We start from the raw sequence: 27870 nt of genomic DNA, 5'->3' as shown, positions 1-27870 counted from the left end.
TGATGGGGGCAAGAACAGGGTAGCAGTGCAAGGGAGATATGGGAGCCGGAGAAGTCACGATGTTATGCATGAGGTGGAGGCAACGGCTCATGAAGCCAGTCAGTCACAACTAATCCCATTGAACTCATTTCTTATTTCTACTACATTCCACCAAGTGACAGGAAAGTGAAGCCTCTACCAAACCCCATGGATCGTACTTTACCGACACTGCTGTACCCAAGTATCTCCCTTACTTCTTCTCTCTCGCAGGCTCAAAGTACACATCAAGAGGTACCCTCATCCAGAGACCGTACGACCTTTGCCGTTCGATCCATTTCTGGTTGGTCGGTGCCCCCCGCAGATCGAAATCGAAAAGTATACGGGCAAGAATCCATCTCATTTCAGCATACGCGAGGCTATTCGGAGTGTGAGCTGCGGTTAGTACAGGACCATTGTCATCCGAGATGACAGGAACGACGAGATATGCTTACTTTCTTCCTAGACAGTTCCTAGGACCGACACCGAATGCCTGTAAAGCGTCGAGCATGTTGCCCTTCGCCATAGCCGTCTCCTTGTCGTCGAGGAAGCGAGCGGGATTAAAAGTCCAGGGGTCGGCCCAGTTCTCTTGACTGTGGTTCATGGACCATTGTTGGACTTCGACGAGTGTCTGCGTGTTGAACAATCACCAAGTCAGTGTTCCCTGCTCAATCACATGTGTCGGGGTTAAACGGCATTACTCACCCCTTCAGGGATATACTCTCCCAAAACCTTGGCTCCTCCACGGGGCACAATCCTAGGCAAGTTCGATGTCACGGGGGGATACAAACGCAGGGTCTCGTTTAGCACGGCAAGCATGTAGGTGAGCTTGTTAACGGAGTTGATGTCGATTTCTTCGACGGACTTGAACGCAGTGCGGACTTCCTGGGTCACTCTCTTGAGGACTTCGGGGTTCTGCGTGAGGAAGTAAGTTACGCCCGAGAGGGTAGTTGCTGTTGTTTCCGATCCGGCACTGTTTTGACATATGTTAGAATCAGGTAGGTTATGTCAGACAATGCCAGAGTTCGGGAAGACTCACAGCACAAGAAACCAGGCATTTGCGGAAAGTTTCTCAAAGCTGAGACCCTAATTGGCAACTCATGATTAGCTTTATGCTGTTGGTTCGCAAAAGGGGGGAAGGGGGCGGGAGGAACGTTATGCTGACGGGTGGCTGTCGGTTGTGCCACCTTGGCACCACCACGATGCACGTCATCAACGCGGAAAGGGAAATCTTCCGACGGGTAGGGCTGGTGGCCTTGCCGAATTCCGTGTGGTCGAAACGCAACAGGAAAAACGACAAAGGACAAACGAAAGGGCAAAAAAACAAGAGCACTTACCAGCTTCTCCTGCCGTTGAACCAAACCCACGAACAAATCATTCCTATCCACCGGCATCTTCAACCTCTCCTTCAACATCAGATCAACGCTCTCCATACTCTTCCTAAACACCTCCGCGCCCAACATCTTCCAGAGGACCTGAGCAACCCAGTGTAGTCCCACATAGCTCAGCGCCCCCAACGGCGACATGCTCTTCAAGCTGCCCAGGATGAACTGCAACCACGGATGGTTTGCATTCCCCGCCAGCGCGCCGAACGGCATGCCAAAGATCAAGTCACCGGTAATATCAAACGTCACGCAATTATACCACGATGTCGCATTCAGGGGCACCCTCCCCTCCTCCCCTTGCTCATGAAGCTTGTGGATCAGCAAGTCGATGTACTTCCCGATCAGCGGCCCTTGCCCGCGCATCGAAGCGTCCGAAAAGCTGTTGGACAAAGCCCGGCGCAGCTGCGTGTGTTCCTCGCGCCCGGCGCTGATGATGTGCGTGGCTTGGTCGTCGACGGGGCGGACGAAGGACTTGCACTTGGACATCTCCTCCTGGCCCTGACGGCTGCCGGCGATGTGGCCGTAGATGTCGCGCCAGGCGCGCACGTCGGTGAAGGAGAGGTGGTTGGGCGAGATGCGCACGACGGGACCGTACTTGTCGTGAAGGGTCTGCGTGTGGAAGGCTTGTAGGCCGAGGGTGTGGCGGATGCCGAAGGGGATGGGGGAGGCGCGGTGTAGGAGGGGACCGGGGTAGGAGGCGAGAGGGTGGAAGAAGATGTTGTAGATTGTGGTGGCAGTGATGTACAGGATGAGCTGGGTGGGAAGGGAACGGTTAGTGGAGGTTCTTTCTCATCGGTAGTGAGGGTTGATAGACGGTGGAAGGTTCATGTCGACTCAATGGGCTAACTGATGAGATGATATTGGGATAGTCTTACAGAGACTCCAACGGCACCGAGAAGCAGGTGTAGTCCTGACAACCCGGTGGCACCGGTGAGCTTGTCAATGACGGGCATTGTGTGTGATCGTTGCCCTTGGGCTTGATTCAGGGCTTGACCAAAGATTCTGAAGCCCTTTCAGAGGGTAAAGAAGAAAGTACCTTAGTAAGTGCAACTTTGCCTGTTGAGTCTTCACTCAACACTTAAAGCCACTTGGATGCCTGACATCGACCAGAACCCTCGAAGATGGTGAGCAAACCTCTCCCGTCTTTATACACAACGACTCCTACGTCCCTGCCTTGTCTGTCTTTTGCCTCCCATCCTAGGTACTGTCTGTGGTATTCATCCCAAACATGATACTCCATGTAGTAGTCATCCCTACCCATCAGCATGCAATTGATACTCCATGTAGTAGTAGTCCTCCCTACGTCCATCCATCAATGTTCCCCTTGATACCCCTTCCAGTAACCATCTTCAAGTTCATTATCCACCACCGCTATCCACTATACCCCACACAATCACCACGAGCTTCCAGGCTTCATGATCGTCGTATTGTCAACGACTTTTTTTTTTCTTTCTGGCCTATCTTGGCGACCGACCGGTAGAATGTCCTGCATATCCCCGTGGGCATTCACAGCTGATCCTACTCCACGCGGAGCGTCCCTAGCGTGGTATATACTGTGTATGTATGTCTCGGCAGAGGAGAAGACCACGGAAGACGACCCTAGGTGGAGTGGGAGGAGTAAAGATGCGGGAGTGCTACTTCGAAGCGGCAAATGATTTTCCTTTTCCTTGTCTTCTGAGAAGGTCATGCTTGAAAGATCAAGGGGAATGTCGTTTTTTTACTGTTAAACTGTCTCGAGACTGTGTTCCACGCCGGTCTGGCATCTTGATGGATACCTAGGTAGGTAGGTAGGTACAGATTATTGAAGGCGAACTACCTACCTACCCAGTCACCCTACTACACCGGGGCACGACCGGCTACCCTGCCAGCCTACCAATGTCCTTACGTAAAAACTTGCACATGTGAAGATAAACCGGTTTCATTCACTACTACATACAGTTACCTGTTTGGTAGCCTCCGTATTTGGTGGCATCGATGGCTTGCCAATGCGTTTTGCCAATGCAGACCAGTCTGGCTCCAGCCCGCACGGTTTACCAAGAAGACAACATATATGGGATATCGGTTGGATATTGGGGAGAATATTTGTGAGGAGTTCATGCGTATTGCCTTCTTTTTGCTCAAGAATCCTTCGAGTTGAAGAGAGATATCGAGTCGTTCATGCGCGTTGCCCTTTCGCTGAAGATTCCGTCACATTTTGCTAGGAGAGATACGGTACTCTGTGACTGATGGGTGGATGCAGGAGCATCACTTTTAGTGATCTCTTGCTTCGGGAATTGTCTTAGGATTCGCTTGGCCGGTCATATCCCAAGAGATCTCTTGCCCTTGCACAGTATACAGACAAGAGTCATGGAAAAAACATGCCGTCGGGGTTTTTCTGTCATCGGGCTACCTTAACCGGTCTCAAGAAATCTTAGGGCCTCTTCCGAGTTTTATCTGAGCCACCGTCCGGACTTCGGCGTAAGCATACTCCTTTTTTTCTGCCGGCCTGTTGCAACTTTGCAACCGCCTGACTGATAGTGTATCCTGCGTTGCAGTCGAGTGCTTCTAGCGTTGCCGAGCCCGTTCCATGTAGTATCCAGATGTAGAACTTTCCCTTTCGCTGAAACCAGACTCCATGTCATGTCACTTCCACTCCCACCGTACCTATCTACCGTTGCTTCCATGTCAGGGTCGTATGCCATAGTCGTAGTCGGTAGAATCTTGTGTTTCCGTCGTTCAACAACCAAGTTCAGGTTAGAGATCACGCCACGCCCGTACCGCCCGTGATACCCTTACTATGCAGTAAACACAATAAGCCCTGGGCTGTATGTATATGTGTATGTGTATGCTACCCGCGCAAGTCCTTCCGGAATGGGGAGGCTGGATGTTGTTCTTTCTCCTATACATACCTGCCCTTGAACCATACCCCCATACTATTCATTACCTATACCCATACCCATACCTACAATACACGGCTTATACCCCACCCGGTCCTGCCCCCGGCCAGTCTCCAACGCCGTAGTACCAAAGCCAAGGAGCCAGTTGATCCATGAACTCCGTGGCAAGTAGATTGTTGCATTGCCATCCTCCTCCTGCCCCTCCTACCCCCCCTCCTGTCGCCCCTACCATAGCGGAGGGATATCCGGCATCCCCGCCATGGACCCCCGCGGCCGTAGCAGCGCCCAGGCTATGATGGATACTCGCACCATTCATATTGTGCCCTGATGTTGCTCCTGCATAGGAGGACCCTTGGAAAGAAGGTTGTTGATGTTGCTGCGGTATTGGTGGTGCCCCCATGCTTTGTCCTTGTCCTTGTGCTTGTACTTGGCTTAGACCGGCCAGCCACGGTTGTGACTGTGACTGTGACTGTGTAGCAGTAGTATTGCCGCGGCCGCGGCTGCTTGTTACAATATCTCCTGTTCCTCTTCCTCCTCCTCTTCTCGTTAAAGCGGACTGCTGGGCATATCTCTCTCCAGATCCAGAGCCAGAAGACGCCGAGGTACGCCCAGCTTCAACCCCTCCTCCTGCACCTGCACTTCCTACTCCACCACCTCCCGCTGCTCCTCCTCCTCCTTCTTGATAAGGAAAACTGCTCGCTGCCCTCCTGCTCCCCCCATCTCCACCACCTCCCATCCCAGCCCCCGTCCCCGTCCGCGTCCCCGGTGGCAAACAAGCAACATCATCCCCCCCTCCTCCCCCTCCAACTCCAACTCCCTCCCCCTCTTCCTTCCCCTGATCATCAAGAAGCTTTCCCCCCTGAGCGACAAACTCCGCAAACCTCTCCAACTTAGCCTTGGTCATGACCAACCCCTTCGCACTGACCTCCCACATGTTGCTATCCGGCTCGCCGCCGCTCGCCTCCTTCATGTCGTCGCCGGCCTGCTGGAAGCGGGCGCCGAGCTGGGCCATGGTCTCGGTGATGTCAATCCTCAGACCGGGCTGGGAGTTGAGCTGTTCTTGGAGCATGGCGACGATGTGGGGAAGTTGGGGGTCGGTGGTTTCGCGCCAGCGGACGGAGGAGAGGGGGTTGTTTTTGTTGTTTTTTGAGGGAAGATTAGAGGCTGTTTGTTGATCGGTGGTGGTGATGGTGGTGTTAGGGGTGGTTGTGGACGTGGGCTCGGTGGAGGTGGCGCGGGAGCAGACGGGGCCGGGACAGGGAGTGGCAGGGGCGGGGGTGCTGATGGTTGAGGATGTGGCGGGTGGTCGTTGTGAGAAGTCCGGCGGTGGGCCGGCGCCGTAGTTGCACACGCATGATCGGCTGTGGTGAGGGGAGGGCGTAGGTACGAAGGCAGGTGTTGAGGTAGGTGTCGAACAGTAAGATGCTGCGGTGGTGATGGGTTGCTGGGGCTGGGACGTCGTGGATATGGTGTTCTTGTTTTGTGATGAAGGTAATGGCTTGATGGGGGAGACGATCTTGGACCAGCGAGCAAGCATCGATACGGCGTAAACGATCTGACAAGTGATGGAGACCGGTAGGTAAAAGTATGTTGATACGGGTACAGCAAACCAATGGTCGAACCACTCTCGTACCCCACTGCTTACCCGGTAAAAGAGATCAAGAGCCGACGGAGTGTTGTCGTCAAGCGCAGTGAGGTCTTTGTAGAACCTGGCCAGTAAGGATGCATCGATGACTGGAGGCTCGCAGAGACGCATCTTGGCCGAATGTACATACACCATGAGATATTCTAGTGTGTATGTTAGCATAGTTTGGCGGTATATGGAGGCTTTAGTGCAATCATACTATTGTTCTTTTGACTCTTATTGAGCGAACCACATATCTTGTCAAGCTCACTCTGGAACGTCGACATGTAAGCCGCAACTGGAGCCCTAGCAATCCCTCCAACGGATTCCGGGGATTCTGTTTTGGAGTTGACTTGGGCGATCTTCTCCATCAGATGCTGTAACTGGACCATGTGGACCAGTATCCCATCTGTTTCGTACTCCTTTGACTCTTGCAGCTCATTCAGACACTGCTGGATGTATGGCGAGTATCTAATGGACTCGAGTTTTCCGAACGCAACGGATATACTGTGGTGTTACATGTCAGCATAGAGGCCATAGGTATAATAAGTAAGCTGAATACTCACGTTGAAGCCATATACCACAAGCCCAAAAGAGCTCTTCGTTCCTCATTTGTCCGTGGCTTGGGATCGTCGGGGTACAGTACCATGACGCTTATCCTCTCTTGCACCTTCGGATCCCGGTTCAGCCCCAGGTCGGAAACAAGACTTGCGGCCAGGTGTATGAGGTTGTTCAACTGGGCATGCATCAGACAATGGTACTGATACCAGCCGATCATGACGAGAATGCCTTGTAGCAGATCCAGTGACCTCTCTGACCGCAAGAGCATGCGTTCTGAGACATGTCGGACTAGCCGATACATCTGAGCTCTCATCGACCGCATGCTCGTAAGCGTGGTCACCATCCGAATGGCCGAGAAGAGAAATGGACGAGACTGCTCAAGCTCTTGGACGGTTGTACCAACAGGGATGATGACGAATGGAAAGAGCGGGCTGAGATGAGTCTGGTAGATGGTGAGGATGGTCTCATCTGACTCTGACGGACCTCGAATCTCGCCGCGTGCTCTGCACATACACCCGGATGGTGCGTAAGAGTTGTAGTGTTTTGGCACATGGATGGGCCCGTCACCCAGAAGTTCTGAGCTGTCACTATGACTTTCATCGTCGGAATAGCCACCCTCGCTGGTGCCATGACGATCATCTTCCAAGGGAGTGAGACTTGCTCGCCTCTTCCCGGAGCCGGATGCTTGAGGAGCACCAACGGCAATCTGCAGGTCGTCTAGGTGTATGAACGAGGTTGGGTCAGCATGACTCTGAAGGTTGATGATGACGATGGTGAAGACGTCGCTTACGATCTCGGGCTATGCATGAGACACTATCATAGGCGGACATGACCTCTTGAGAGGCCACACTATCTGCGATGGGGATGCCTCGCAAATCCCCAGATGCCTTGAGGAGGTCGACAAGTCCATTGAGCCGTTGTTCCAGCTGAGCAGTCTTTCTATGAGCGGGATATGTGTTAGTGTAAGAAGACAATGAGAATGAGTGATGGTGTCACTAACGATGGTCGAACAGCTCTCTTCTTCCTCGGGCGGTGCACCTGGTTTGTGCAATCTTTACCCAAACGTTCACACCTACCGCACTTTGTCCCAGGAGCATCAGATTGTCGTGAACACTTTGCTTTCGCGGCCGCACACTGGGCACAGGCATTTCCCCATTTGGCGTTTGTCGGATGCGAGTTCGCATTCGTGTTGGACGGCGCGCTCTCCGATGCTAATGAACCACTCCGTCCTCCTCCACCGCCAACTCCGTGCGTCGTTGCCGTTGGAGTTGTTTCTCGCCCAACTTGCTCCATTGTCGTAAATTTGTGAGTAAGAGACTCAAAAGATGTGTTACATGGCTTTCAGATAGGGGATAATCGATTGAAAAAAATGATGACAGACTGGAATGTCAATCAGAAACATGGAAGAGCGAGTGAGGGTCACAGTGGACGATGACCGGAGATTTTAACAACGCCCTTTCTCCGTGTCAGGACCCACCCGCTTTTCCTTTTTCGGAGACAACGACTGATATCATTGGTCCATGAAAGTATGACCGGAGTTTACGGTGCAATACTGAATGTCCGATTCCCTACCACTAACAGCGACTTTCCAATGCAAACAACTCGCACCGACTGGTGACGCCTATGATTCTTTAAAGGTGATTCGTGATATTTGGCGGTCTGTGAATGAGTTCATGGCTGAGTCTTTTAGCGATTCAGTCAGCCGCTCCGTTCATCGAATTTTGTCGTGGGGATCAGAGTCATAATGTTGCAAAAGTTCAGCATGTGAATGCCACTGATTCCAGAGGTTGTAGGGATGAGATTGCTGTCAGGCCAAGACCATGCTGATTGCTGACCCTGCAGATGTGCCCAGGCCTTATCTCGTTGCCCAGCTTCCGCAAGCCTCGGCATCTTCATGTCCTCGGCCTACGTCCAGTCCAGATTTTGTGTCTTTCCTTTCGAAAAGTCCAAGCCATGCCGGACTCCCGACGCAAAGCTCCCCTATATAACCTTCTTTATACCGCGAGTCCCATGAATCTGGCTCTTCATATCGCACTCAAATTGCAAACACACTCACACTCCAAACTCGAACTCAGTTGATGGATTTTTCAGCGACGGTTTTCATTCAAACGCTAGTGCTCTCGAAAAAAAAAATGATAAATATCCTTTCTCGCTTCGGGTGACCACTGTTGGGCCCCTTCATCGATTGAAGATATCGCTTGCTCGCATTTCGGTTTCCAAGTCAACAAACCACCAACACTCAGCCCAACAGAACTTCCTCCATCATCCTTCCTTCCCTCCTTCAACAATCGAATTTCCTTCTTCCTTGTTTCTTGCATGATAGCATGAGCCATGTTGCTTTAGCACATGCAACCCTGGTCCAGGACCTCAGAGAGATCCCTGTAGACGGTGTGGTAGATGGTGCTCGTGCTGCCAGTCTTGGCCAGGAACACAGCACCGTTGGCGACGGGAGGAGCGGTGGTGGCCGGCACGGGGACGTCACCGGGACCGGTAGGGATAGCGGTCAATTTTACGGGATGATTGTAGCCTGAGGGGCCCCAGCCAATGGTGTCAGGAACCTTTCCAGGGAGGGGGGACTTGGTAATGGTGGCGGGCTTCATAAGAGTAGTAGGGCTGGCGGTTCCGGTAGAGTTGGCGTAGAGAAGAGTGGAGAAGGAGGACTGCGAAAGGGTTGTGCTCACCGTGACGGTGACGGTGGCCTCTGGCGCGCAGCTCGAGGGCGCCCCGGTCGGGAAGGGCGAGTTTGAGCAGGGACCACCGCTGATGAAGAACTTGGGCGTCTGGGCATAGATAACGTAGACGTTGGTCCCGTTGATAGCGTTGCTGTGGACGAGAAGCGCCAAGAGAAGAAAGGGGGCAACGAGTCAGCCTATACTTTCTTGGTTGTTTTGGTTCCTGAAACGGGTCCCACTTCCCGAGAGGAGGAGGGGGAAAGAGACCCAGGGGTTTGTTTGGGTATGATGGGGGGGCATTATCATGTTCTGACATGAACATGTAAAGGATGAACATACAATTGCCAGCCATAGGAGCTATCAATGTCGCAAGGGATGGTCACGCTGAGCTCGCCGGAGGAAGGCTCAACGTTATAGGCCAGAGGCGCATAGTAAGGAGGCCAGTTGACAAAGTTGACCAGGTAGACGCTGAAGTCGTTGGGGTCGGTATCGACGGTGGACCACTTCAGGTCATAGGTCTCACCCTTGTGAAGGGTGGCATTAGCGGCGGGGTCAGTGAACTGGAGGGCCGAGACGAGCGGCGCCGCGAGGGCAGCGAGAGCAAGAAGACGCATCTTGAAGAAGAACCAAAAAAAAATCAAAAAATCAAAAAAAAAAATCAATAAATAAAAAACAGATCGTGATTGCTGAGTGTAAGGAACGTAAGGAGTGACGGCACTGCGGATATCAAAGGAGTGACTGCGGCCGGATGACGATCAGAAAGAAAAGGAACAGAAAACGTGGAGGTGGCCGTTGGGCTTCTTTTTGTAATGCTTCTGACTCTCAGCTCTGCTCCATCTTTTCCACCTCTTACCCCTGACAATCACACCTCGCACGATGTGTGGGATGTCTTGAAGGGTGCCCTGCGTGAGCGAAAGAAGGACGCTAGCGACCCCGAAACTAGGACCATTTCTGTTATGGATTGCCTTTTCCTCACTTGCATCGTGAAATTTGATGACCAGGGCCAATGAAAACAGTTCGTTGGTTGCCATAATCATCACAATGGCTTTTGCTAGAGCCAGTAGGAATTGGTACCAAGGTGCACGACCCTGGGAAATGTTGAGGTTGCACCGTACCTTGCGTCTCATCCGTATCCATTCAGACGAACTTCTATGCAAGCCATGCTTGCTTGGCTAACATTGCTGGCTGGCGCTGAGACGAGAAAATGGTGTCACCTTCTGGCGGCCGCCGGCCTCCCCTGTCATGAAAAGAAATGATGTTTTGAGTCGTCCAGGCATCGAAATGATAACCGATAAGTCATGTCTGAGACAATTGCAAAGGCGTGGCACTCTGGGGCAAATATCCACCACGAACAAGAAGCGAATGAACGCAGCGGGCCTCTCCAGGTTCTTCCCAGCTTCTTTTTTCAGGGGGTGACATCCACCATTCTAGCGCACCTTTGGCCGCCCACGTTCTGCATTGGAACGATATCCGTAGCGCCGGGAATACGGCAACGAATGCGGTAGGCAGAAGGTGTTCAATATGTAGTAGCCCGACAGGGCGATAACACGAACGAGCGAGGCCCTCGCCTCTTCCACAACAACACGGTGGCCGCCTGGCGCTTGATGAGATGTCACTGGCCGCCTCTACCTACGCCGAAGACACCGCGCAATCCTGTGAATTTCACCAAAAGATTGCAGTGGCCGTCGTGGGGTAAGAACGGTGATATGGGCATCCACAACTCCATCAAAACCCGCAGGGTTCGGGGTTGGTGTTCTTTCACGGACTAAGTCCTACCCACAGCGGCAACAAGCGAGATCAAACCAACAACAGGCAAGGACTAAAGAGCGGAGATGGTCAGTTCAATGTTCCGATACCGAACGACGGGCTATCGAGCAAACATCCGCGCAAGCGAACCGGTGAAGCGACCGAGCGAAGAAATGAACAATCGCAAGTCAAAACCTTGCCCAATTTCTGGAAGACCCAAAGGACGATTTCGATGTTCACTTGATGGGCATTGGCAGGCATTGGCAGTCTCGGCAGACTGGTTTTTGTTTTTGGAACGTTCTGCACTGGGTTCCGGATTGTTGTTTCTCGGCGAGAATGCTTGCTTCTGGCAGTGGAAGCCCTCAAACCTGATCTCACAGGTCGACGGCGGGCGAGTGCGTTGGAAGAGATGCAGCTTCAACTGTGTCAGAACAGGATTCTAGACAACACGAGAAATTGGAGAAGTTCGTCTATATGAGTTCAAATCTGTTAAACGATCCTGTTACAGGGTGACTGAAAGCCTCTGCTAAACCCTCTTCTGTGAACTTTGCAAAGGCGGTTGATCTGGGCTGGTCCCATCTCACTGACTGTCGAAGTCTCCGACAGAGCTCACTCACAGCCTTTGGGCATGAGGATTATCCAATGAGCATAAACGCGACGAGATGGGGATACCATATAATTTCGTCAAACTCGGTTTACAGGTCAGTCCGGCAACGCAGGGTTATAGCTCTGCCATGTGCTTCTACAGCCACGTACATACAGCCAAACGTAACTGGCAGACCTTTAGCCCTACAGGGTCCGCACGATTGTACCTGATCTGTAAACCGAGTTTGACGAAATTATATGGTACGCTGTGCGTTTTTAGGGCGAGATGTGTCTTGGTCTTGGTGGTGAAGAGCCTTGATGCACAGTGATGGTTTGTTTCTGTTAGCTGCTCAGTGGTGAGTTCGCGTTGTGAGCTAACACAGTTTAACAGAAGCAGTGGCGTTTGAACGGATCGCGATACTCAGTCTCCGATGTCATTGCACTTGAGCTTTCGATGCAGAACTGGCTCACCCTGCATACCTTGATTGAACCTCATCATGTATGTCAGCAGTGGTAGGTCCATGATCTTGAATCGTCTGTACACTTGCATGTGTTTTTGACCAGAGCATGCACAGCGTATCTGTCAGCTGGTGCCGAAGACTTCTGGACTGATGTTTGTGGAAGCCAACAGGCTCTATGGAGGCTCACACCTCGACATTACACACTTCTGGGCATATCAATCAGCTGGCGATGACAACAGAAGTTAATGCGCTCCTGTAAGCTATAGGCGCGTCGATATTCGGCAATCAAGATATCACAATCGGATGTCCGCAGACCGGTTCAGAGGGCGACAGGCTGTCTGAACAGTAAATGCCATGCTCACCGGCCAAAAGACAACCCAACTTGTGGCATTTATTGTTCACACACCCTCGGCGACAAAAGAGTCGAAGAGATGGGTTGAAAATGAGAAAAGGGATTGTTCAACCCTCATGGTCGCTGGGCAACAATATTTATCACGTCTTGTTTTTGTAAAGCCTGAAGCATCAATTGTTGTTTCTTACCCGTTTAGTTGTCATACGTCTTTGTTGTAACAACCTTAACAGCCCTGATCACGAGAAAACGCGGACACGAAGCGCGCCAAGTCATCATGGTCCTCCATAGTCTTCACGACCTCGATCCCGCCGAAGGGACAGTGCGGCTTCGCCTAGCTGACAACTCCCCAGTTGTCCTGGTCCCGAAGCCATCTGAGAACGACCCAAATGATCCCCTGCTCTGGAGCCGGCGCAAGAAGAGGGTCGTTTTCCTATCGGTCTGTTCCTTCGCTTTCTTGACCAACTTCGGCATCGGGGGCTTGACACCTGCCTTCTACATCCTCTCCCAGGAGTTTGGAAAGACAACAACGGAGACCGGCGCCCTGCTTCTATGGCCTATCCTCACCCTCGGCGCCTTCAACTTCTTCTGGGTTCCCATTGCCAACTATTATGGCAAACGGCCAGTGTTCGTTTTCGCGTGCGGGCTGCTCTGCGCCTGCTCCATGTGGGGAGCCTTGGCTGACACGTTCGAGTCCTTGCTATGGTCCCTCATCGTCGCAGCGTTTGCTGGATCGTCGACCGAAGCCCTCGGAGCGAGCATTGCAAACGACCTGTACTTCTTGCACGAACGGGGCTCCGTGATGGGTATCTATATGAACTTCATCTCGGGAGGGAACACCATCGGTCCGCTGATCTGTGGCTTCATCGTGTCGAAGTACAGCTGGAGGTGGCATAAGTGGACGGCCTTCATTCTGATCATGATCAACTTCTTGACGGTTATGTTCCTGGTGCCGGAGACCACTTATGTTCGCTACAGCCAAAAGCCAGTTGACTCCGACTCGGGGACCAGTCGAGGACCGACTCCAGGGCCAGTCGGTCCCTCGGATGCGGAAAAGGGGATCGGTTCCGGAAATGCTCAGGGAGCTCGTTCACCTCTGGGCCACACTGATGAGAGCCCTGCAGGTCTGAATCTTCCAAAGAAGTCCTGGGCAGAGGAGATCAGTGTCTGGCCTGTAGTCTCTCGTGAGACCCCCCTCTGGAGGTTGTTCTTCCGACCCTTCCCCATGTGGTCATATCCCTGTGTCATCTTTGCCTTTCTTGCATATGCAATTTCGCTGGAGATGACGGTGGCCGTGAACATCCTCAATCCCTTTGTTTTTCAGTCACCGCCGTATAACTGGTCGCCCATGGTCAACGGTTTGATCAACATCCCGGGACTCATTGGCAACCTCTTCGGCAGCGTCTTGGGCGGCTGGGCGGTTGACAGGTTTTGCGACTGGAAGACCAAGCGCAACAATGGCGTGTACGAACCGGAGAACCGACTGTGGCTCTGCATCGTACCCCTAATCATCAGCGGCTCGGGCTGCTTGGTGTTCGGATATGGCGTTGAAAAGACGATGGGCTGGGTCAGCCTGTTCTTTGGCTATGGCATGATCTCGGTAGCAATGACGGCGGTGCCGACCATCATCATGGCCTATGTCTCGGACTGTCTGCTTCCAGTGAACTCGGATGCTCTTATGCTTGTCAATGGTAAGAAGCAGCATGACTCCCTCCTGGTTCAGTAACTTTGCTAATCATGGCATGATGTAGGATCAAAGAATGTGGTTTGCTTCTTCTTCGCAGCCTCGGTTTTAGTCTGGGTCCAGAAGGTGGGTTATGTTGAGGCTTTCGGAACAACGGCAGGCGTATTTGCGCTCATAATGGGCGGAGGTATGGCGTTGTTGATTCCCTTTGGCGCGAGAATCAGGCACCGTCAAGCAAACTGGCGAATCATTCTGTGATGAGTGAAGTTGGAAGAAGATGGAGAGGTGGTTATGCGAAAATTGTCGGTGGTTTGATCATGGGATACACTGCGGCAAGAGGTTGCCTTTCAATTCCTGTAAGTATTTTGGGCGTTGATCCTTCGGGTTGCACTTTGAGTTTCGCAGAAGGAATCTAATGAGGAGATTGAGTTAGGTCGGGTTAGAAAAGTTATTGGGCAGGAAACAATGTAGTGTGAGCTAGGGTGACGTGTGCACCATGTGATGACTCGATCGGCGAGAGTTGCTGTGTCGTTGGAATTTGGAGGTAGGAGGGTTGAAGAATGAGACAAGTGTTGCAGAAGAAGAACCTTGAAATGGGACGGCCCGCGTGGTCCTGCAAGGCTGATCGGCAAGTGGAACGTGCTCCACTGAAAGGACCGCTTACATCGAGCAGTTCGTGGAAGGTACAACAATTCAAGTTCCGTTCATAGATTAGAACTCGGGGGAAGATTCACTGTGATTATAATTAGTTCAAATAGATCAAGGCCTCAGCCATCAATGCTCGCAGGTCTACTTCACATTGATCATGACTCTTCACTCATAAGAAGGAAGACGACATCTGACGAATCAACTTCGTGGAACACAAAGCAGAGGTCGGTCCCTTCTTGGCGTTGCTCATATTGACCAATCAAAAAACGTCGCATTCTGCTCCTTCATGCAAGGCTGAGAACAGCGGGGCATTTCTTCTGGGAAATTTCGTGGCCGACCAGTGTAGCTCGGTCTGACAAACCGACCTGCAGTTGGCCATCCACCACATCTTCTCCAAATCCAACCAACAGATCATTTCCAACTGGGCATTGACGAACGAGTCCCTTCTCTCTCCAAATCGTCGCGTCCCGGCCACCAGAACCACCACACGAAATCCCGAATCACCACCAGCACACGATGGCCGACCGCGACAAGATCCAAATCCTCAAGGATGCGCTGTACGAGGCGGCGAGGGACCACGGTTCCGACCAGCGCCTCTTCACCCAGCGCGACCTGATGGACATGCAGGTCATTCCCCAGGATAACATCGGTCTGCTCATCCAGGTGATCCAGATTCTCTGCGACGAGAAGCTCTTTGTCGGCAACACCACGGCGTCGGGACTATCATGGAGATGGCGAAGCCGGGAGGATGCAAAGAAGTGCGTTCCTAATTTCTCTTCCCCTCCCCTCCCCTCCCCTTTGCCCTGTCTTCGCAACCACTAACCCCCTTCCTTCGTCAACAGATACACCTCCCTCCCTAACTCCGAAACAATGATGGTCTACGCCATGGTCGACGAAGCCGGGGCCGACGGCATCTGGAACCGGACCATCAAGAACAAGCTCAACATGGCCGACCATCTCATGAAGCAGTGCATCAAGTACCTCGAGCAAAAGGGCTACATCGCCAGCATGAAGAACGTCGAACACCCCAACAAGAAGATGTACATCAAGGCGAACCTCCGTCCCTCTGATCGCGCTACGGGTGGTCCCTGGTTTACCGAGGGCGAGCTCGATACGGCTTTCATCAACGAGTTGCAGGAGATCGTGTTCGACTTTATCAAGCAGAAATCTACATATACTTCCCACGGCGGTGCTGGAGTAGGAACAACAGGGGCAGCAGCAGGAGCGCAGCAGCGTGAAAAGATCCCCAAGAAGGGCGTGGTTCAGGGGACCATTCCCCACTCGGAAGATGTTTCCAAGGGCACGAAGCGCAGCGCGGGCGAGATCTCTAACGACGATACGGCGGCGGCGGCGGCGGCGGCACCGGCGACTACCACTACGGCGAAGAAGACCAGGCCCGGCAAGCCGCAATTGCTGCCTCTGCCGGCCGGCTACAAGTCGTACCCGACCGTATCGGATATCGCCAAATTCATCCACCACGCCGGCATCACGAACAACACAACATTGAGCGAGGCGGATATCCAGCAACTGGTGGACGTGCTATACTACGACGGGTTGGTAGAACCGGTCAAGGTCAATGGGCGCAAGGGGTACCGTGTGACCCGCATCCCCAAACAGGATCCGAGGACGTGCAACCAACGACGCCTGGACCACGACCCAACTAAAGGAGGCGTTGTCACTTCGTTTATGGGAGTCGAGCCGAGTGCAAGTGGCCTTATGGAGGCTCCATGTGGGCGTTGCCCCGTGTACGATATGTGCGAAGAAGGCGGACCAGTCAGCCCGAGCAACTGCGTCTATTTCAAGCAGTGGCTGGATGGTGACGAGGTCAAGGAACAAGTCATTTCGATTTGATCGACTACAAGATATCTATCTGTGTCTCTTTCTGTCAAAAGACATTCATGGTCTCTATTAGAACTGCATCGACGGCGTAGAAAAAGGAAAGGGTAATTCGGTTTCGTTTAGGCGTTGGGGGCAACCTGTTTAGCATTCAAAGTATTGACGAGACAACATTCACATGGTCTGGAAACTTTCTAGGGAAAGACAGCAGTTTGCGTGCTCATGTCAACGATCAAAGTGACAGTGATGACAATGCAGTGAAGAAAGGTTTGTCGCGCAAGATGTCCTGTTGATGAGCTATCTAGGTATTATAGCAGCACATTAACGGGAATATTATGGTACCGCGACTCCAACCCCAACAGACTCGAAAATCTCCATAAAGGAAATTTAGTTGAGAACGCCGCAGTCGACGATGGTGGGCTTCTTGGAGTAACGAATCGCGCCGCTGCCGGAGCCAGTAGCCTCAAGAGCCTTGACGATCTTCATGGACTCCTCGTCAGCGACCTCGCCGAAGACGACGTGGCGGCCATCGAGCCAGCTGGTGGGGACGGTGGTGACGAAGAACTGGGAGCCGTTGGTGTTGGGGCCGGCGTTGGCCATGGAGAGAAGACCGGGGCGAGTGTGCTTCTTGGAGAAGTTCTCATCGGCGAACTTCTCGCCGTAGATGGACTTGCCACCAGTGCCCTGTGTTGAAAGGTTAGGTATTGATCTTTTCTGTTCGATAGCTTGCTGGGCGGGTATGGACTTACGTTGCCACGGGTGAAGTCACCACCCTGGAGCATGAACTCGGGGATGATGCGGTGGAAAGAAGAGCCCTTGTAGCCGAAGCCGTTCTGGCCAGTGCAGAGCTCCCTGAAGTTGCGGGCGGTCTTGGGGACAACGTCGTCGTAGAGCTTGAAGTTAATGCGGCCATTCTGAACTGCATTGGGAGTTAGACATCAGATGGGCATGACATGACGGTTGACGGGCGGGGCGGGGGGCGGTGAGGCTAAGTGCGGGCGTTCTGATTCAGGGGCACCAGTATGGAGGGGTAGTTCAGGAGCTTGGGGGCTGCGGCAACACCGGACGACGTGGTGCTCATTGCGAACGACGACAATCGTCCAGGTGAAGTCCCAGCGACCGTCGCAAACTGTCTGAGCTTGATTGATGAAGACAAAGCAGATGGAGGAGAGTCGACCTACCCTTGGTCGTGCTGGTGGCCTTGTTGTCGGGGCCGAGGACGGGACCCTCCCACTCGATATCGAAGAAACTAAAGCATGCAGGTCAGTCAAGCTAGAGGTAGGTAGGCACAGCTTCTAGGTTTGCGCGGAGCTGGAGGGGCGGCAGGACTTACACCTTGGACATGATGCTGGATGTTTGCGAAAAAGCTCTGGCGCAGGAGAAAGTTGCAGTGGGCTTGAGAGATGACGAGAAAGTCGAGGAGACGAGAGAACCTGTTGTCTTAAGGACAGAGAAATGGCGGGGTCCAAACATTTTCAACTAAAATGAGGGGTCAGCCAATCTGGAAGTGGGGGGCGGAGAAGGTACGTAGCTGCTTGCCACGTGACTGGATGCTGCGACTCGGGCAGTTCGGTCTCGTTTGCCAATTGCCAGTGCGGCGACTGATCTCAGCTTGACAACGTGGAGTGGCATGAGCCGCCTCTGCAAGTGTCATGTTTGGCGCATGTGGGCTTCGGATTGGCTCGTTGGCTCAGGAACACCAGACCAACAAGTAAACAGCTGCCATCTGGTGTTGGCGCTTCCCCCGAGTCTCCAAGAAGGTTGGCGTTGACGACGCTGACAATGACATCCAAAATGCCACCACCCGTGTGTGGGATGGATGGCTGAATAGTTGGCAGTTAAAGTGCTGGCAAAAGCTAGTATTCAAAGACACCCGGGCCAAAGGATCGTAGACCCATGGCTCCATGGCTTGTTGTGTCTTCATAACGTTGCGATTGCCTCGTCATTTGGAGTCCCCCTCTGTCAACGCCCCCTCCATGCAGCCATTGACGACATTGCGGGGCCAATGGACGATACTCTCTTGTTAGGGACGGCATGACGACCTTGATGGCCATGTCTGAGGTAGGAACCAAAGGGCGGTGCAGTGGTATTGTCAAACCGACAAACCTCACCCTTCATCTCGAGCGTGGATGAAAGAGGGCATTCGAGTTGGATTGATGCCAAGAAATCCCGAGAATGGAAGCTCCCAGAGCTGTAAGCTTTGGGCAAGCTCCCAGCCGACAGGGAGAGCTCTTGTAGACAGAAAAGGCTCAAAGGAAAACAGGCAGAGGTCCGGTGATAGCGACGAGAGAAAACGATAACGTACCAATTTTGAGGATGAAATCCTAGATGATTGTCGGTAGTAATATACTTGAACAACGTACGAACAAACGAACGATGGAGATGCTACACGGGCGATGGATGCACAACGAAGACCAGAGACGAGAAGGAGAACGGAGTCGGGTCGGGTGTTTGTCAATTTTTACTCCATCCAAAACGCATGGAAGCTCCGGAGGCCGAGCGTCGCCCGCCGCCCCGCGTTGTCGGCCGGCCCGGCAACCAAGTGGAATTCTTGCCTGATGATTCAGGCTTGCAGAAGCTGAGACGCTCGGGCCATGCATTCAAAGTCTTGGCAGTCTTCTTGGGTTCCACTGGTTTCTTGGCGTCAGTGTGTCGGGTCAAGCACAGGGGCCGTGGTCAGCGGCTCAGCGGCACCCTAGCGCTCCAGACGCCCAGGGCGGAGAGGCCAATGTCCATCTGATCCCGACAGGACCGTGAAACGTCGCCCTGAAAGCGATCATCTTGAACGAAACCACCAAGTCGCCACAGCATCTCCTTGCAAGCTACATTCTGGCAATTATCACCGCAAGGCTCAGATCTTGAGGATTAGCCCACCAGAACAATTCCCAGCAATTCCGGCGACAGACACGCTTCGCGATGGATTTCAACAGCCTCAAGGATACCGTGTCCAACCTGACACTCTACGACATCAAGGCCGGCGTGCGAAAGGTTCAAAATGGTTGGTGACTACTCAGTCCAGTCCGCATGAAAGATGCTGACAATGGCTCCAAACAGCTGTCATGAACTATACCGAGATGGAGTCCAAGGTGCGCGAGGCCACCAACAATGAACCCTGGGGTGCATCGTCGACTTTGATGCAGGAGATCGCCGACGGTACCTTCAACTAGTACGTCCTCGAGAACTATGTGAACCAAACGAACGCGGCTAACTTGTGTCTTTCTCCTTGCTATTAGCCAAACACTCAACGAGATCATGCCCATGATTTACCGTCGCTTCACAGAAAAGTCCGCCGAGGAATGGCGCCAGATCTACAAGGCCCTTCAACTACTAGAGTACTTGATCAAGCACGGTTCCGAACGAGTGGTCGACGATGCTCGGTCGCATCTTACCCTCCTCAAGATGCTGCGCCAGTTCCATTTCATCGATCAGAACGGCAAAGACCAGGGTGTCAACGTCCGCAACCGTGCCAAGGAACTTGCCGAGCTCCTTAGCGATGTCGAGCGTATCCGAGCCGAGCGCAAGAAGGCCCGCGCAAACAAGGGCAAGTTTACGGGCATTTCGGGTGGCATGAGCTTCTCCAGCGGGAGCAGCGGCCGTTACGGCGGTTTCGGAAACACATCCAGCGGCGGTGGTGGTGGTGGCAGCTCTACCTACGGTGGTTACTCTGGAGGAGTCTATGGTGACGGAGGTGTTTTTGGTGGCCAGCCTTCCAACAACGACTTCCGCGAGACCCAGGCACGGGCAGAGCAGTTCGAGGAATACGACGCCGGTGACTTCGACGGCGAGGCGTCATCTCGTACCGCGCCAAGGACAACACGATCCACGACAGAAAGAGCCGGTGTCAAGAAGACGATAGCACCCGCCGAGCCGCCCAAGGAAAAGGAGCCCGAGGTCGACTTGTTCTCTTTCGACGAGCCCGCAGCACCATCCATCCCGGCCGCGCCCCTCGCTGCCGCACCTTCTACCGGCTCTGGGCTTGCGTCTCTAGCCGGCGGCGCTAATGACGACGACGACGAGTTCGATGATTTCCAGTCCGCAGCCCCCGCCACTCAGTCTGCTTCTGCGATCCCTCCCCCAATCGCGTCCTTCTCTACCGGCACACAATTTGCTGCCCCGCAACCAGTTTCGGCGCCTCAACAGGCCAACCTTAGCGGCATGGTTGCCCTCTCCTCCATCTCTCCTCCTCCCAGCTCCACCGCGACTCCTGCTGCCAACTTCTCGGCTTTCTCCACGCCCCTTTCGCCCGCCTCCCAGGCCCCCAGGCCAATTAGCTTCCAGGCCAGTCAGCCCAACTACTTTTCCCCGGTACAGCTGCAGACCCAGTCCACTGGTTCCTCGCTTTCAGGAGCCAAGGCAACCGGTTCAGCTGCCTCCAAGCCGGCCGCTGGCGGTGACGCCTTCGGTGCGCTCTGGTCGCAGGCTAGTGCTGGAATCAAGAAGAGCACGCCTACCACCAAGGGCCCGGCTATCGGACAGCTGGCCAAGGAGAAGAGCAGTGCTGGTATTTGGGGTACTCCTGCGCCCTCCACCCCGACCAGCGGTAGCAGGCCCACCACTGGCGGCAACCACGGGTTGGACGATCTGCTCGGTTAATTACCTGTTAAAAAGGGGTATCTGGCACCGCTGTCATTCACTGACGGAAGCGGGATTCTTGGAGTAGATCGAGGGTTCGCAGTTACACAAAGAGGAGATGAGCAGTCAATGATTTATATTTCAAGTAATGTTATTGGAGGTAGGGGCGGGCGTCTTGCAGCGCTTTTCGTCTGCAGCAAAATTTCACATCTAATTATGCTACATTCCCGTCGGCTTCCTTGTGTTTGTCACCTTCTATCTCCGTGTGCGAGTCCGTGAAAGAGTGTTTGGGTCTGTAAGTCCCCGTATACACTCACTCCATCTTTCACACTTCCAGACGACCCATGCCGGCTGCCGAGTTGCTCATGGATAAGTACGCCGATGTCGGGGTCGATATGTTGTTGCATCTTGCTGGTAAGTTTCGTATAGCTTCCATTCCTGAGGTTCGTTCTTTGGAACTCTTACCACTGAATCTATTTGCCTCCTTCATTGGGTTTCACCTGCGGCCCGTCATGGACTGGACATACCCCTTTTTTTCTTTCCTTTTCCGTCTGTTTTTGTTTTTCCGGCATATTAGCCTCCTCCGATGCTATGAACTACCATAGTACCATAGGGCTGGAGCATCATCCCAACATCCAGTTCATCAACAAGAGCTGAAACAGTTCATTCAACAACGGATTTATTATGGATCACAGAGCATGTGTCCAGTGACTCAAGCTTCCGCACTCGGCCTCGCCTCGATATGACGGCGTATAGCCAGCCTCGAATATCCTCGACACACTGATCACAACATCAACAGTCGATCAGTCATTGCCACCAAAATGATCAATAACTGCGAGCACCAAAGCACGCACGCATTACCAATGCGTCGAACACATACTGTTGCCGTGAGCAACACGAAACATCCACACATCAATGGCTTGGATCTCGGAGCCGTGCACAACGTCTACTTAACAAGCTCTCTACCATGCGGACGCCCTACTCCCTGTTTCCTGTTCCAGTTCTTTTCCCCGAGTCTTTTTGTTTTCCAATACTATCGCTCAAGTAATGAAGCCGCCTGGATGCGCGCCACATTCGCTATAAACATTTTCTTGGACACGGACCTACACAAATAACACCACCCCGTCTGGAACGGAAACCACAAATCAAAGAGGGGTGTTCTCTAGACCATACACTCTCTACGCTCGCTTACGCCATTTTATTAGCTACTTTCGAGCCCATGACATCAAGATGGGCTACTCTTCCCCTGGCACGACGCCAATTCGGGACTTCGAGTCCCTTATTCCTCAATGCTTCTACAGCTATGTCTTTCTTTTTGCCCGTCTTTTCCTTATCATAGCGCTTTCAACCATGGCAGGCATAGTTGGCAGCTTGCTCGGTAACATGACCAAATCAGGTGAACTCCCAGCCACAAGCCTCGTGGCCATCATGATCGTGGTATGTTCTAGCCCCTTTGTCGTCGTTATCCTTGGAGAGACTGACAAAACATCACAGACCACCGCCTCCCTCCTGTGGTGCCTCTCCTCCTGGTCTGGCTACTCCCGTCGCCACTTTCCCCACAAAGTCACCATTGTCACCGACCTAATCTTCCTCCTCCCCTTTGGCGTTTTCTCGGTCCTCCTCGGCCTTCCCATCCACGATGGGGGTACAAAGTGTCCCCGAGTCAAACCAAAGGATGGCTTTACCATCCAAGCTGGCCCACTTGGTGTCCTGGATTTCTCTGGCGAGCCAAATGGCCGGGTGTCATGCACGAAGCTCTACCTCCTCTGGGTTCTTATGCTGGTCGTCTGCGCTTCTTTCGTCCTCAGCGCTGCCTCAATCGGGGTTATCACGTCCCAGGAGACGCAGTTTAACAAGGCACTATGGTGCGCGAGGGCAATGGGTGGTCCGGTGGGTAGCGGTGATTATCATCGTGGATCGTCTCAGATTGCTATGGCGGGATTGGAGGAGGTTGTTGTTGCTGGATCAGAGCGGCAGTTACAACCACGGCCGAGGGTACACGTCAGCACACGAAGTCTTACCCCTGGGGAGGTTTCTGATGATGATGGCAGGAGGGATGGTGATACTTCCCACCAGAGCAAGATATTCGGGGACCCATATCGGGTCAATATGGCAAATAGACATGGCCCGCGCGCAAGCCGGTATGATTGCACCCCGAGAGTCGACAGCTCGCTTGGTTACGGGCACGGCACTTCTCAAGGACGCTCACTCGGCAACGCAGTGCTCCAAGGAGGGAACGGCAAGGTCGACAACTACAACCGCAGTTAGGGACGCGGCGGGGGCGGGGGCGCATGGACATCGTCAAGTCGGGAAGGAGCAACAGGATCAGGAGGGGAGCAGAATCCCAACCCAAACCAGCAACAACAACAGCAATACCGAGCAGGAGGACTTGCCAACAATCGGGAACTTACCACCACCAAGCCACCACCCAAGCCGATTCCTATTCCCGTCCTCCAGGCGCGCAGTGCCGCTCTGGACCAGTTGGAAGGCCGATCATCGGCATCTATCGACTTGGCTGATGCTCCTTATTACCGCGACCTGTATACTACTTACTTTGCTCAACGGAACCCTCCCGACCCCGACCCCGACCCCGACCCCGACCGTGACAGCTGGGCAACCTTCACCAACACCGGCCGGTACAACCCCCAAGCACAAACACAAAGGAAGTGGAAGAAGAAACAACGCCCTTCCGGCTTCCTATTCCTCCCAAACTCCAACATCGCGGCGTCCAGCCCTACACTTCTCCACCCCGATCCTGATCCCGATCCCGCACCTCCGAGAGTCGAATCCAACCCTTACGAGAACACCACCCCTGGCCGCCCAAGCCATGAAGCACAAACACACGGACACGGACACGACTCCTACACCTCCTCCGTCTACTCCAGCCCCTCCATCTACGACGATACCCGGTTCGACCATCGCGACCTTCCCTCGCCAGACTACGGTCTCTGCCATCCTGCGCGCTCTTCTTCTGGCGCCGCCGGGGTGAAGTACAGCCTGCCGCCGAGACCGAGGACGACGTTGCGACTGGTTGATAAAGAGACGTTGAAAAGGTTGGAGGGGATCACGGAGGAGGAGGGGAGTGGGAGCGGGGATCTAGATGGGGATGCGGTGATTGAGTTGGAGGAGATTCCTATTTCGCCTTTACCACCGGCGGGTAGGGCACCGGGGAGACAGATAGAGGGGTGGACGGAGTGGCAGCCGGAAGGGCCGACAGAGGGAAAACAACAAGGGCGGGAGTGGGGATGGGGGCGGGGATCGAAGCAAGAAGTAAAAGAGACACGGGGTGCTCAAAGGGGTGCTGGAAAGGACAGTGGGGCACGGATTACACGATGGCCTGGTGTCTGGGGCATTGGTTCAGGTTCAGGACATGGACGACGCGATGATGATGAACAGTGCAATACAAGTAAGCATCGTGGTGGTGGATTCAGAGCTAGGTCAACCAGGTTCTTCTCGACTATTGGAGCTTGGTTGAATGGTATCGATGATGGGAGGAATGATGGGACTCGTCACCGGGATGGCTACGGACCTAGATCAGGGCATGGGAATAATGGTGGCCATCAGTGGGATATGGTTTAGATACAGGGCATTCATTATCCAGACAGACAGATAGATAAGGTAGGTGCACGCCCTTTGTGGTACATGGCCTTTCGTACAAAATATTCCATCGTCATATCTCCGCTGTCTTCACGCGTGAATTCCTGCCCGCATAATCACGTCTCGGAATTCCGTCCGTATACCGCCAAATGCTGACATTGAAGCTGACACTGCTCGCCACGCCAAGCCAACGACCTGCATTTAGACATGTTCTCCCTAGTGTAGGTATGCCTCATATCGAAGAGCTGCATAACGCATCAGGTCGGAATTTTTCACGATGACTCTTAGAAGTTGCCAGGAGGTTATTCGTGGTCCATGTCTTGCATAAGAACTAAGAAAGACATATATAAGGACCGCCGGGTCCCCAGGACTTCGTTCTCTGGTTTTCCTCTTTTCTTCCCACACCCCACCCAGCGTTCCTTTCCCACAAGCGAACGGTTTCTATTACCAACGGATTTTTCACCAACTGGTTCTTCTCAAGGCCTTTTGTAGCGCACGGAGGGATGTTCTGGGCAAGTTCCCTGGGCACCTTCCGTGCGCTACAAAAGTCCCTGAGAAGAAACGGTTGGTTGAAGACCCGCTCGCTGGTAAAAGAGACCGCTTAGCTTGGTTGTGGGAAAAGCCCTCCCTCTCGTGGGTAAGTTCGGCGTTCGTTTCACCCTAGCGTTGCTTTACACTGACTCCAGCAATCCGGGCCCTCTCCCTTTTCCCGATACCAAGCGGCCCCCTTTCCCAGCGGGGGTTTTTCTACCAAGCGGTTTTTTTCCCTAGCGTTGATTCCCCTCCCCTCCCCTCAGCGCTATGAAAGGGCTGCCCGGGTACGCCTGAGCACCTTTTCATGGTAACGTCCGGCTCGAAAGGATGGAAGCCAAATGAGTGATATTGTCTTTTCCCATCGGCGCCTTACTCGGCGTCGTTATTCTGTCGTGTAGGCATGTTTTTCACGAAAATGACTAGAACATCCATAGGTTCTTTGTAGCTGTGTTTTCCTTGGTCAGCATGGCTTTTAGATGATACTTGTGTGTATTGGCGAGGATAGCAGCTTGTTGCTTAATGTTAATCGGAACTATGATTGATTGCTACGTACCTAATGCTAAACAATAATTTGTTGCCTGACGCTACATTTGTTGACAAACCAAAACGCGGTCATATCCCACCCAATTCGTAATCCAATTATCCAGCCATCTCGTTCAGTTCGCTCTGTACCGTATTCTTTCGCAATGGTGAAAATGGGTAGAGGCATGTTGATAGGTAGCCATGTACGGCCCCCTAGAGCAGCACTGTCCGCCTTTCTACTTAGCCCATCACAGCCTCTGCTTATCCAAGACCGAATATCGAAGATTGGATGGAGGGATAACAAACATTCCCATCAGGTCGACTTCCTTTTGCATTTAACCAGATCTACCCTCGTCCCAAGACCCTGTTATCGACGCCTCTGAAAAGAGAAGGCAGATTTGGGCAGCGACGCACCAGTTCTTCTTGAATTCCCGGGTCTCTACACTTCCGTGCCAAAAGGAAAACAATTCCCCCAATCACTGTATAGGTGACGTGTATGAGGAGGTAGGACCCAAGGCCGACGTCAAGGTTGGCATCAGGGTCGATGTAAGTGAATTCGAATGTCTCCGAATCCATATTGAGGAATGCCTGGAGGACGGTTTCGGCTGCTTGGCGGTAGGCGGTGTCCTCACGACCATCGAAATCCAATGCGGTGGTTACTGCAGAGATAACAGAAGAGAGAGTTGCCGATGCAGCGCGCATGATTATGTTGGCTGCGCGAATGAAGGACTTGATTGGGGGGAACTAACGGACGCAGTTAGTGTGGACTTGTGGTCAGGCGTAATGAGTGGAGGTCCATACCATGTATATCATGTTGGACTTGTCGTTGAGATATTGTGGAAAACATGCGGTGGCAAAGTGTTGGTTGAAATTAATTCCAAGACTATCGTATGCTGCGTTAATTCGAATCGAGTGTCATATACCCAACAAGGCGGATGAACATGTATCCAAGACACCCTCCTGTAAAAAAACGCAAAATCAACTTTGCCTTGCTGTCTTGGTCCTAGCTGTGTTTCTGCAACCGGACTGGTAGATCAAGCAGGTGTTCTGGCGGCATGATATCCGCCAGCCAGGCGGTCGACACTCCCTTCCTGTCTGAAGCCTAAGCTGGCACTCCCTCAATTAATACCGGTACCGCCTGCTCCTATTCCTGCCAAAAGTGTATCCCGACCTCGAACCCCCATAGTGGTACGTACTGGTATCTCGTACTTGGCTAATCCCCAACTGGTCAGCAACATTCACGTATCCTTCCGAAGTTGGCTTCCCCTTCTTGATCTTCTTGATCATATCATCATTACCTTCCCAGACACTTCTGCAGTACGGACAAGTGACTTCCGCCTTGGCTCCACCAGCCTGCTTCCGTTTTGTGGCAGCCCACATCTCGAAGCACTCCTTGTGAATGTTCTGGCCGCATGCCGCACGGCACCAGACAATTTCCTCGGGCTTGTGTACCTCCATCTCGCTGAAGCAGATGGGACAATCCCCTTCAATCGGCTTCCTCTTCTTGTCACCTTCCCCTGTTGCAGCACTGTCCCCGTCTTCCACGATCAGAGGGGCGTTGTCAAAGATCTCTTCGAGCTCGCAGCTTAACAATGCCAGCTGGTAAACGTACTCGTACTTGGCTCGCAGTACCCGGGCCAGCACGTAGATGATGTGCTTGCACTGCTCGTTCTTCTCGCCCATGGGGCAGGTGCAAGTCGGCTGTCGGGCAATCGTCACGGTGTAGATGTTGCCTGTCGAACCTGCAATTTCCACTTCCTCCTCGAAGCCTTCGAAGCTGTCCCATACTGGTATGCGTTTACGCGAGAGGACAAAAAAGCGTTGGGTTGTGGCTCGTTCGTAGATGACAGCAAATGCTTGGGGTGCTTTGTCACGGAATCTGGGTGGGAGTCAGCTAGCAGTCCAAAGGATTTGAGGACCAAAACATGTGGTGACTATGCGTACCTGCGTAGTCGCTTCTCGTCTGTGGCTAGGGCTAATTCATCCTTCTTAGACTTCTTGGAGGAGGAAGCTACTTGTTCGGTGTCTGGGACAGTGGGTTCATCATCGACTTGCTTCCGCTTTCTGCTCGAGGCGGCTGTCTTGCTGGTGCCCATTGCTGCGACCGGGACGATGGTGATATTGTCGAAGAAGAGAAAGAGCCCTGTTGGGATACTTCCAATTGTCCTTTGACCAAAAGAAACAATCCAAGATGGAAGAGGAG

The 27870-nt window shown here is 53.1% G+C and overlaps 9 protein-coding genes across 9 annotated transcripts; 4 read left to right on the top strand and 5 right to left on the bottom strand.

Moving 5' to 3' along the window:
* Positions 1 to 229: 229 nt before the first annotated feature.
* Positions 230 to 2353, bottom strand: B0H65DRAFT_414257 (cytochrome P450; the record flags this gene model as incomplete). Its single annotated transcript, XM_062823903.1, has 6 exons — positions 230 to 395; positions 471 to 646; positions 721 to 988; positions 1055 to 1101; positions 1353 to 2153; positions 2276 to 2353. The coding sequence occupies 6 exons, from the start codon at positions 2351 to 2353 to the stop codon at positions 230 to 232; spliced, it is 1536 nt and encodes a 511-aa protein (XP_062686812.1).
* A 1821-nt stretch (positions 2354 to 4174) lies between these two features.
* Positions 4175 to 8163, bottom strand: B0H65DRAFT_47838 (uncharacterized protein). Its single transcript, XM_062827478.1, has 5 exons — positions 7462 to 8163; positions 7252 to 7400; positions 6467 to 7178; positions 6121 to 6407; positions 4175 to 6064 (listed from the first exon to the last, which is right to left on the bottom strand). The coding sequence occupies exons 1-5, from the start codon at positions 7752 to 7754 to the stop codon at positions 4356 to 4358; spliced, it is 3150 nt and encodes a 1049-aa protein (XP_062686811.1). The 5' UTR covers positions 7755 to 8163; the 3' UTR covers positions 4175 to 4355.
* A 507-nt stretch (positions 8164 to 8670) lies between these two features.
* Positions 8671 to 10066, bottom strand: B0H65DRAFT_47859 (Ser-Thr-rich glycosyl-phosphatidyl-inositol-anchored membrane family-domain-containing protein). Its single transcript, XM_062827491.1, has 2 exons — positions 9473 to 10066; positions 8671 to 9284 (listed from the first exon to the last, which is right to left on the bottom strand). Exons 1-2 carry the CDS (start codon positions 9745 to 9747, stop codon positions 8801 to 8803), a joined length of 759 nt encoding a protein of 252 aa, XP_062686810.1. The 5' UTR covers positions 9748 to 10066; the 3' UTR covers positions 8671 to 8800.
* Positions 10067 to 12551: 2485 nt separating this feature from the next.
* B0H65DRAFT_544683 (major facilitator superfamily domain-containing protein) lies at positions 12552 to 14216 on the top strand (the record flags this gene model as incomplete). The annotated part of the gene is made up of 2 exons (XM_062829312.1): positions 12552 to 13965; positions 14026 to 14216. 2 exons carry the CDS (start codon positions 12552 to 12554, stop codon positions 14214 to 14216), a joined length of 1605 nt encoding a protein of 534 aa, XP_062686809.1.
* A 754-nt stretch (positions 14217 to 14970) lies between these two features.
* On the top strand, positions 14971 to 16691 carry B0H65DRAFT_47773 (RNA polymerase Rpc34). The gene is made up of 2 exons (XM_062827443.1): positions 14971 to 15364; positions 15449 to 16691. Exons 1-2 carry the CDS (start codon positions 15123 to 15125, stop codon positions 16455 to 16457), a joined length of 1251 nt encoding a protein of 416 aa, XP_062686808.1. The 5' UTR covers positions 14971 to 15122; the 3' UTR covers positions 16458 to 16691.
* A 138-nt stretch (positions 16692 to 16829) lies between these two features.
* On the bottom strand, positions 16830 to 17915 carry B0H65DRAFT_416282 (cyclophilin precursor; the record flags this gene model as incomplete). The annotated part of the gene is made up of 4 exons (XM_062824032.1): positions 16830 to 17126; positions 17192 to 17361; positions 17624 to 17691; positions 17776 to 17915. The coding sequence occupies 4 exons, from the start codon at positions 17913 to 17915 to the stop codon at positions 16830 to 16832; spliced, it is 675 nt and encodes a 224-aa protein (XP_062686807.1).
* Positions 17916 to 19158: 1243 nt separating this feature from the next.
* B0H65DRAFT_47671 (uncharacterized protein) lies at positions 19159 to 21197 on the top strand. Its single transcript, XM_062827384.1, has 3 exons — positions 19159 to 19440; positions 19497 to 19608; positions 19676 to 21197. Exons 1-3 carry the CDS (start codon positions 19359 to 19361, stop codon positions 21033 to 21035), a joined length of 1554 nt encoding a protein of 517 aa, XP_062686806.1. The 5' UTR covers positions 19159 to 19358; the 3' UTR covers positions 21036 to 21197.
* Positions 21198 to 22364: 1167 nt separating this feature from the next.
* On the top strand, positions 22365 to 24593 carry B0H65DRAFT_544679 (uncharacterized protein; the record flags this gene model as incomplete). Its single annotated transcript, XM_062829311.1, has 3 exons — positions 22365 to 22451; positions 22509 to 23277; positions 23338 to 24593. 3 exons carry the CDS (start codon positions 22365 to 22367, stop codon positions 24591 to 24593), a joined length of 2112 nt encoding a protein of 703 aa, XP_062686805.1.
* A 1419-nt stretch (positions 24594 to 26012) lies between these two features.
* B0H65DRAFT_415706 (uncharacterized protein) lies at positions 26013 to 27763 on the bottom strand (the record flags this gene model as incomplete). The annotated part of the gene is made up of 4 exons (XM_062824001.1): positions 26013 to 26411; position 26624; positions 26803 to 27546; positions 27612 to 27763. 4 exons carry the CDS (start codon positions 27761 to 27763, stop codon positions 26013 to 26015), a joined length of 1296 nt encoding a protein of 431 aa, XP_062686804.1.
* Between the last annotated feature and the right edge of the window lie 107 nt (positions 27764 to 27870).

Source organism: Neurospora tetraspora, assembly GCF_033439725.1.
Source record: "Neurospora tetraspora strain CBS 560.94 chromosome Unknown B0H65scaffold_1, whole genome shotgun sequence".
Lineage (NCBI taxonomy): Eukaryota > Fungi > Ascomycota > Sordariomycetes > Sordariales > Sordariaceae > Neurospora > Neurospora tetraspora.
The sequence above is the reverse complement of the archived record's forward strand: the minus strand, read 5'-3'. Positions and strand labels throughout refer to the sequence as shown.

Bases quoted from the DNA above. Each gene is read 5' to 3' on its own strand.
- B0H65DRAFT_47859 (XM_062827491.1), bottom strand. From the start codon at position 9,747: ATGCGTCTTCTTGCTCTCGCTGCCCTCGCGGCGCCGCTCGTCTCGGCC. The intron at 9,285-9,472 runs GTATGTTCATCC...TCTCGTCCACAG, and splicing joins AGCTCCTATGGCTGGCAATT to CAACGCTATCAACGGGACCA.
- B0H65DRAFT_47671 (XM_062827384.1), top strand. From the start codon at position 19,359: ATGGATTTCAACAGCCTCAAGGATACCGTGTCCAACCTGACACTCTAC. The intron at 19,441-19,496 runs GTTGGTGACTAC...GGCTCCAAACAG, and splicing joins CGTGCGAAAGGTTCAAAATG to CTGTCATGAACTATACCGAG. The intron at 19,609-19,675 runs GTACGTCCTCGA...CCTTGCTATTAG, and splicing joins GCCGACGGTACCTTCAACTA to CCAAACACTCAACGAGATCA.
- B0H65DRAFT_47838 (XM_062827478.1), bottom strand. From the start codon at position 7,754: ATGGAGCAAGTTGGGCGAGAAACAACTCCAACGGCAACGACGCACGGA. The intron at 7,179-7,251 runs GTAAGCGACGTC...TCATACACCTAG, and splicing joins CTCATGCATAGCCCGAGATC to ACGACCTGCAGATTGCCGTT. The intron at 6,065-6,120 runs GTATGATTGCAC...CATACACACTAG, and splicing joins TAAGAGTCAAAAGAACAATA to AATATCTCATGGTGTATGTA.
- B0H65DRAFT_47773 (XM_062827443.1), top strand. From the start codon at position 15,123: ATGGCCGACCGCGACAAGATCCAAATCCTCAAGGATGCGCTGTACGAG. The intron at 15,365-15,448 runs GTGCGTTCCTAA...CTTCGTCAACAG, and splicing joins AGCCGGGAGGATGCAAAGAA to ATACACCTCCCTCCCTAACT.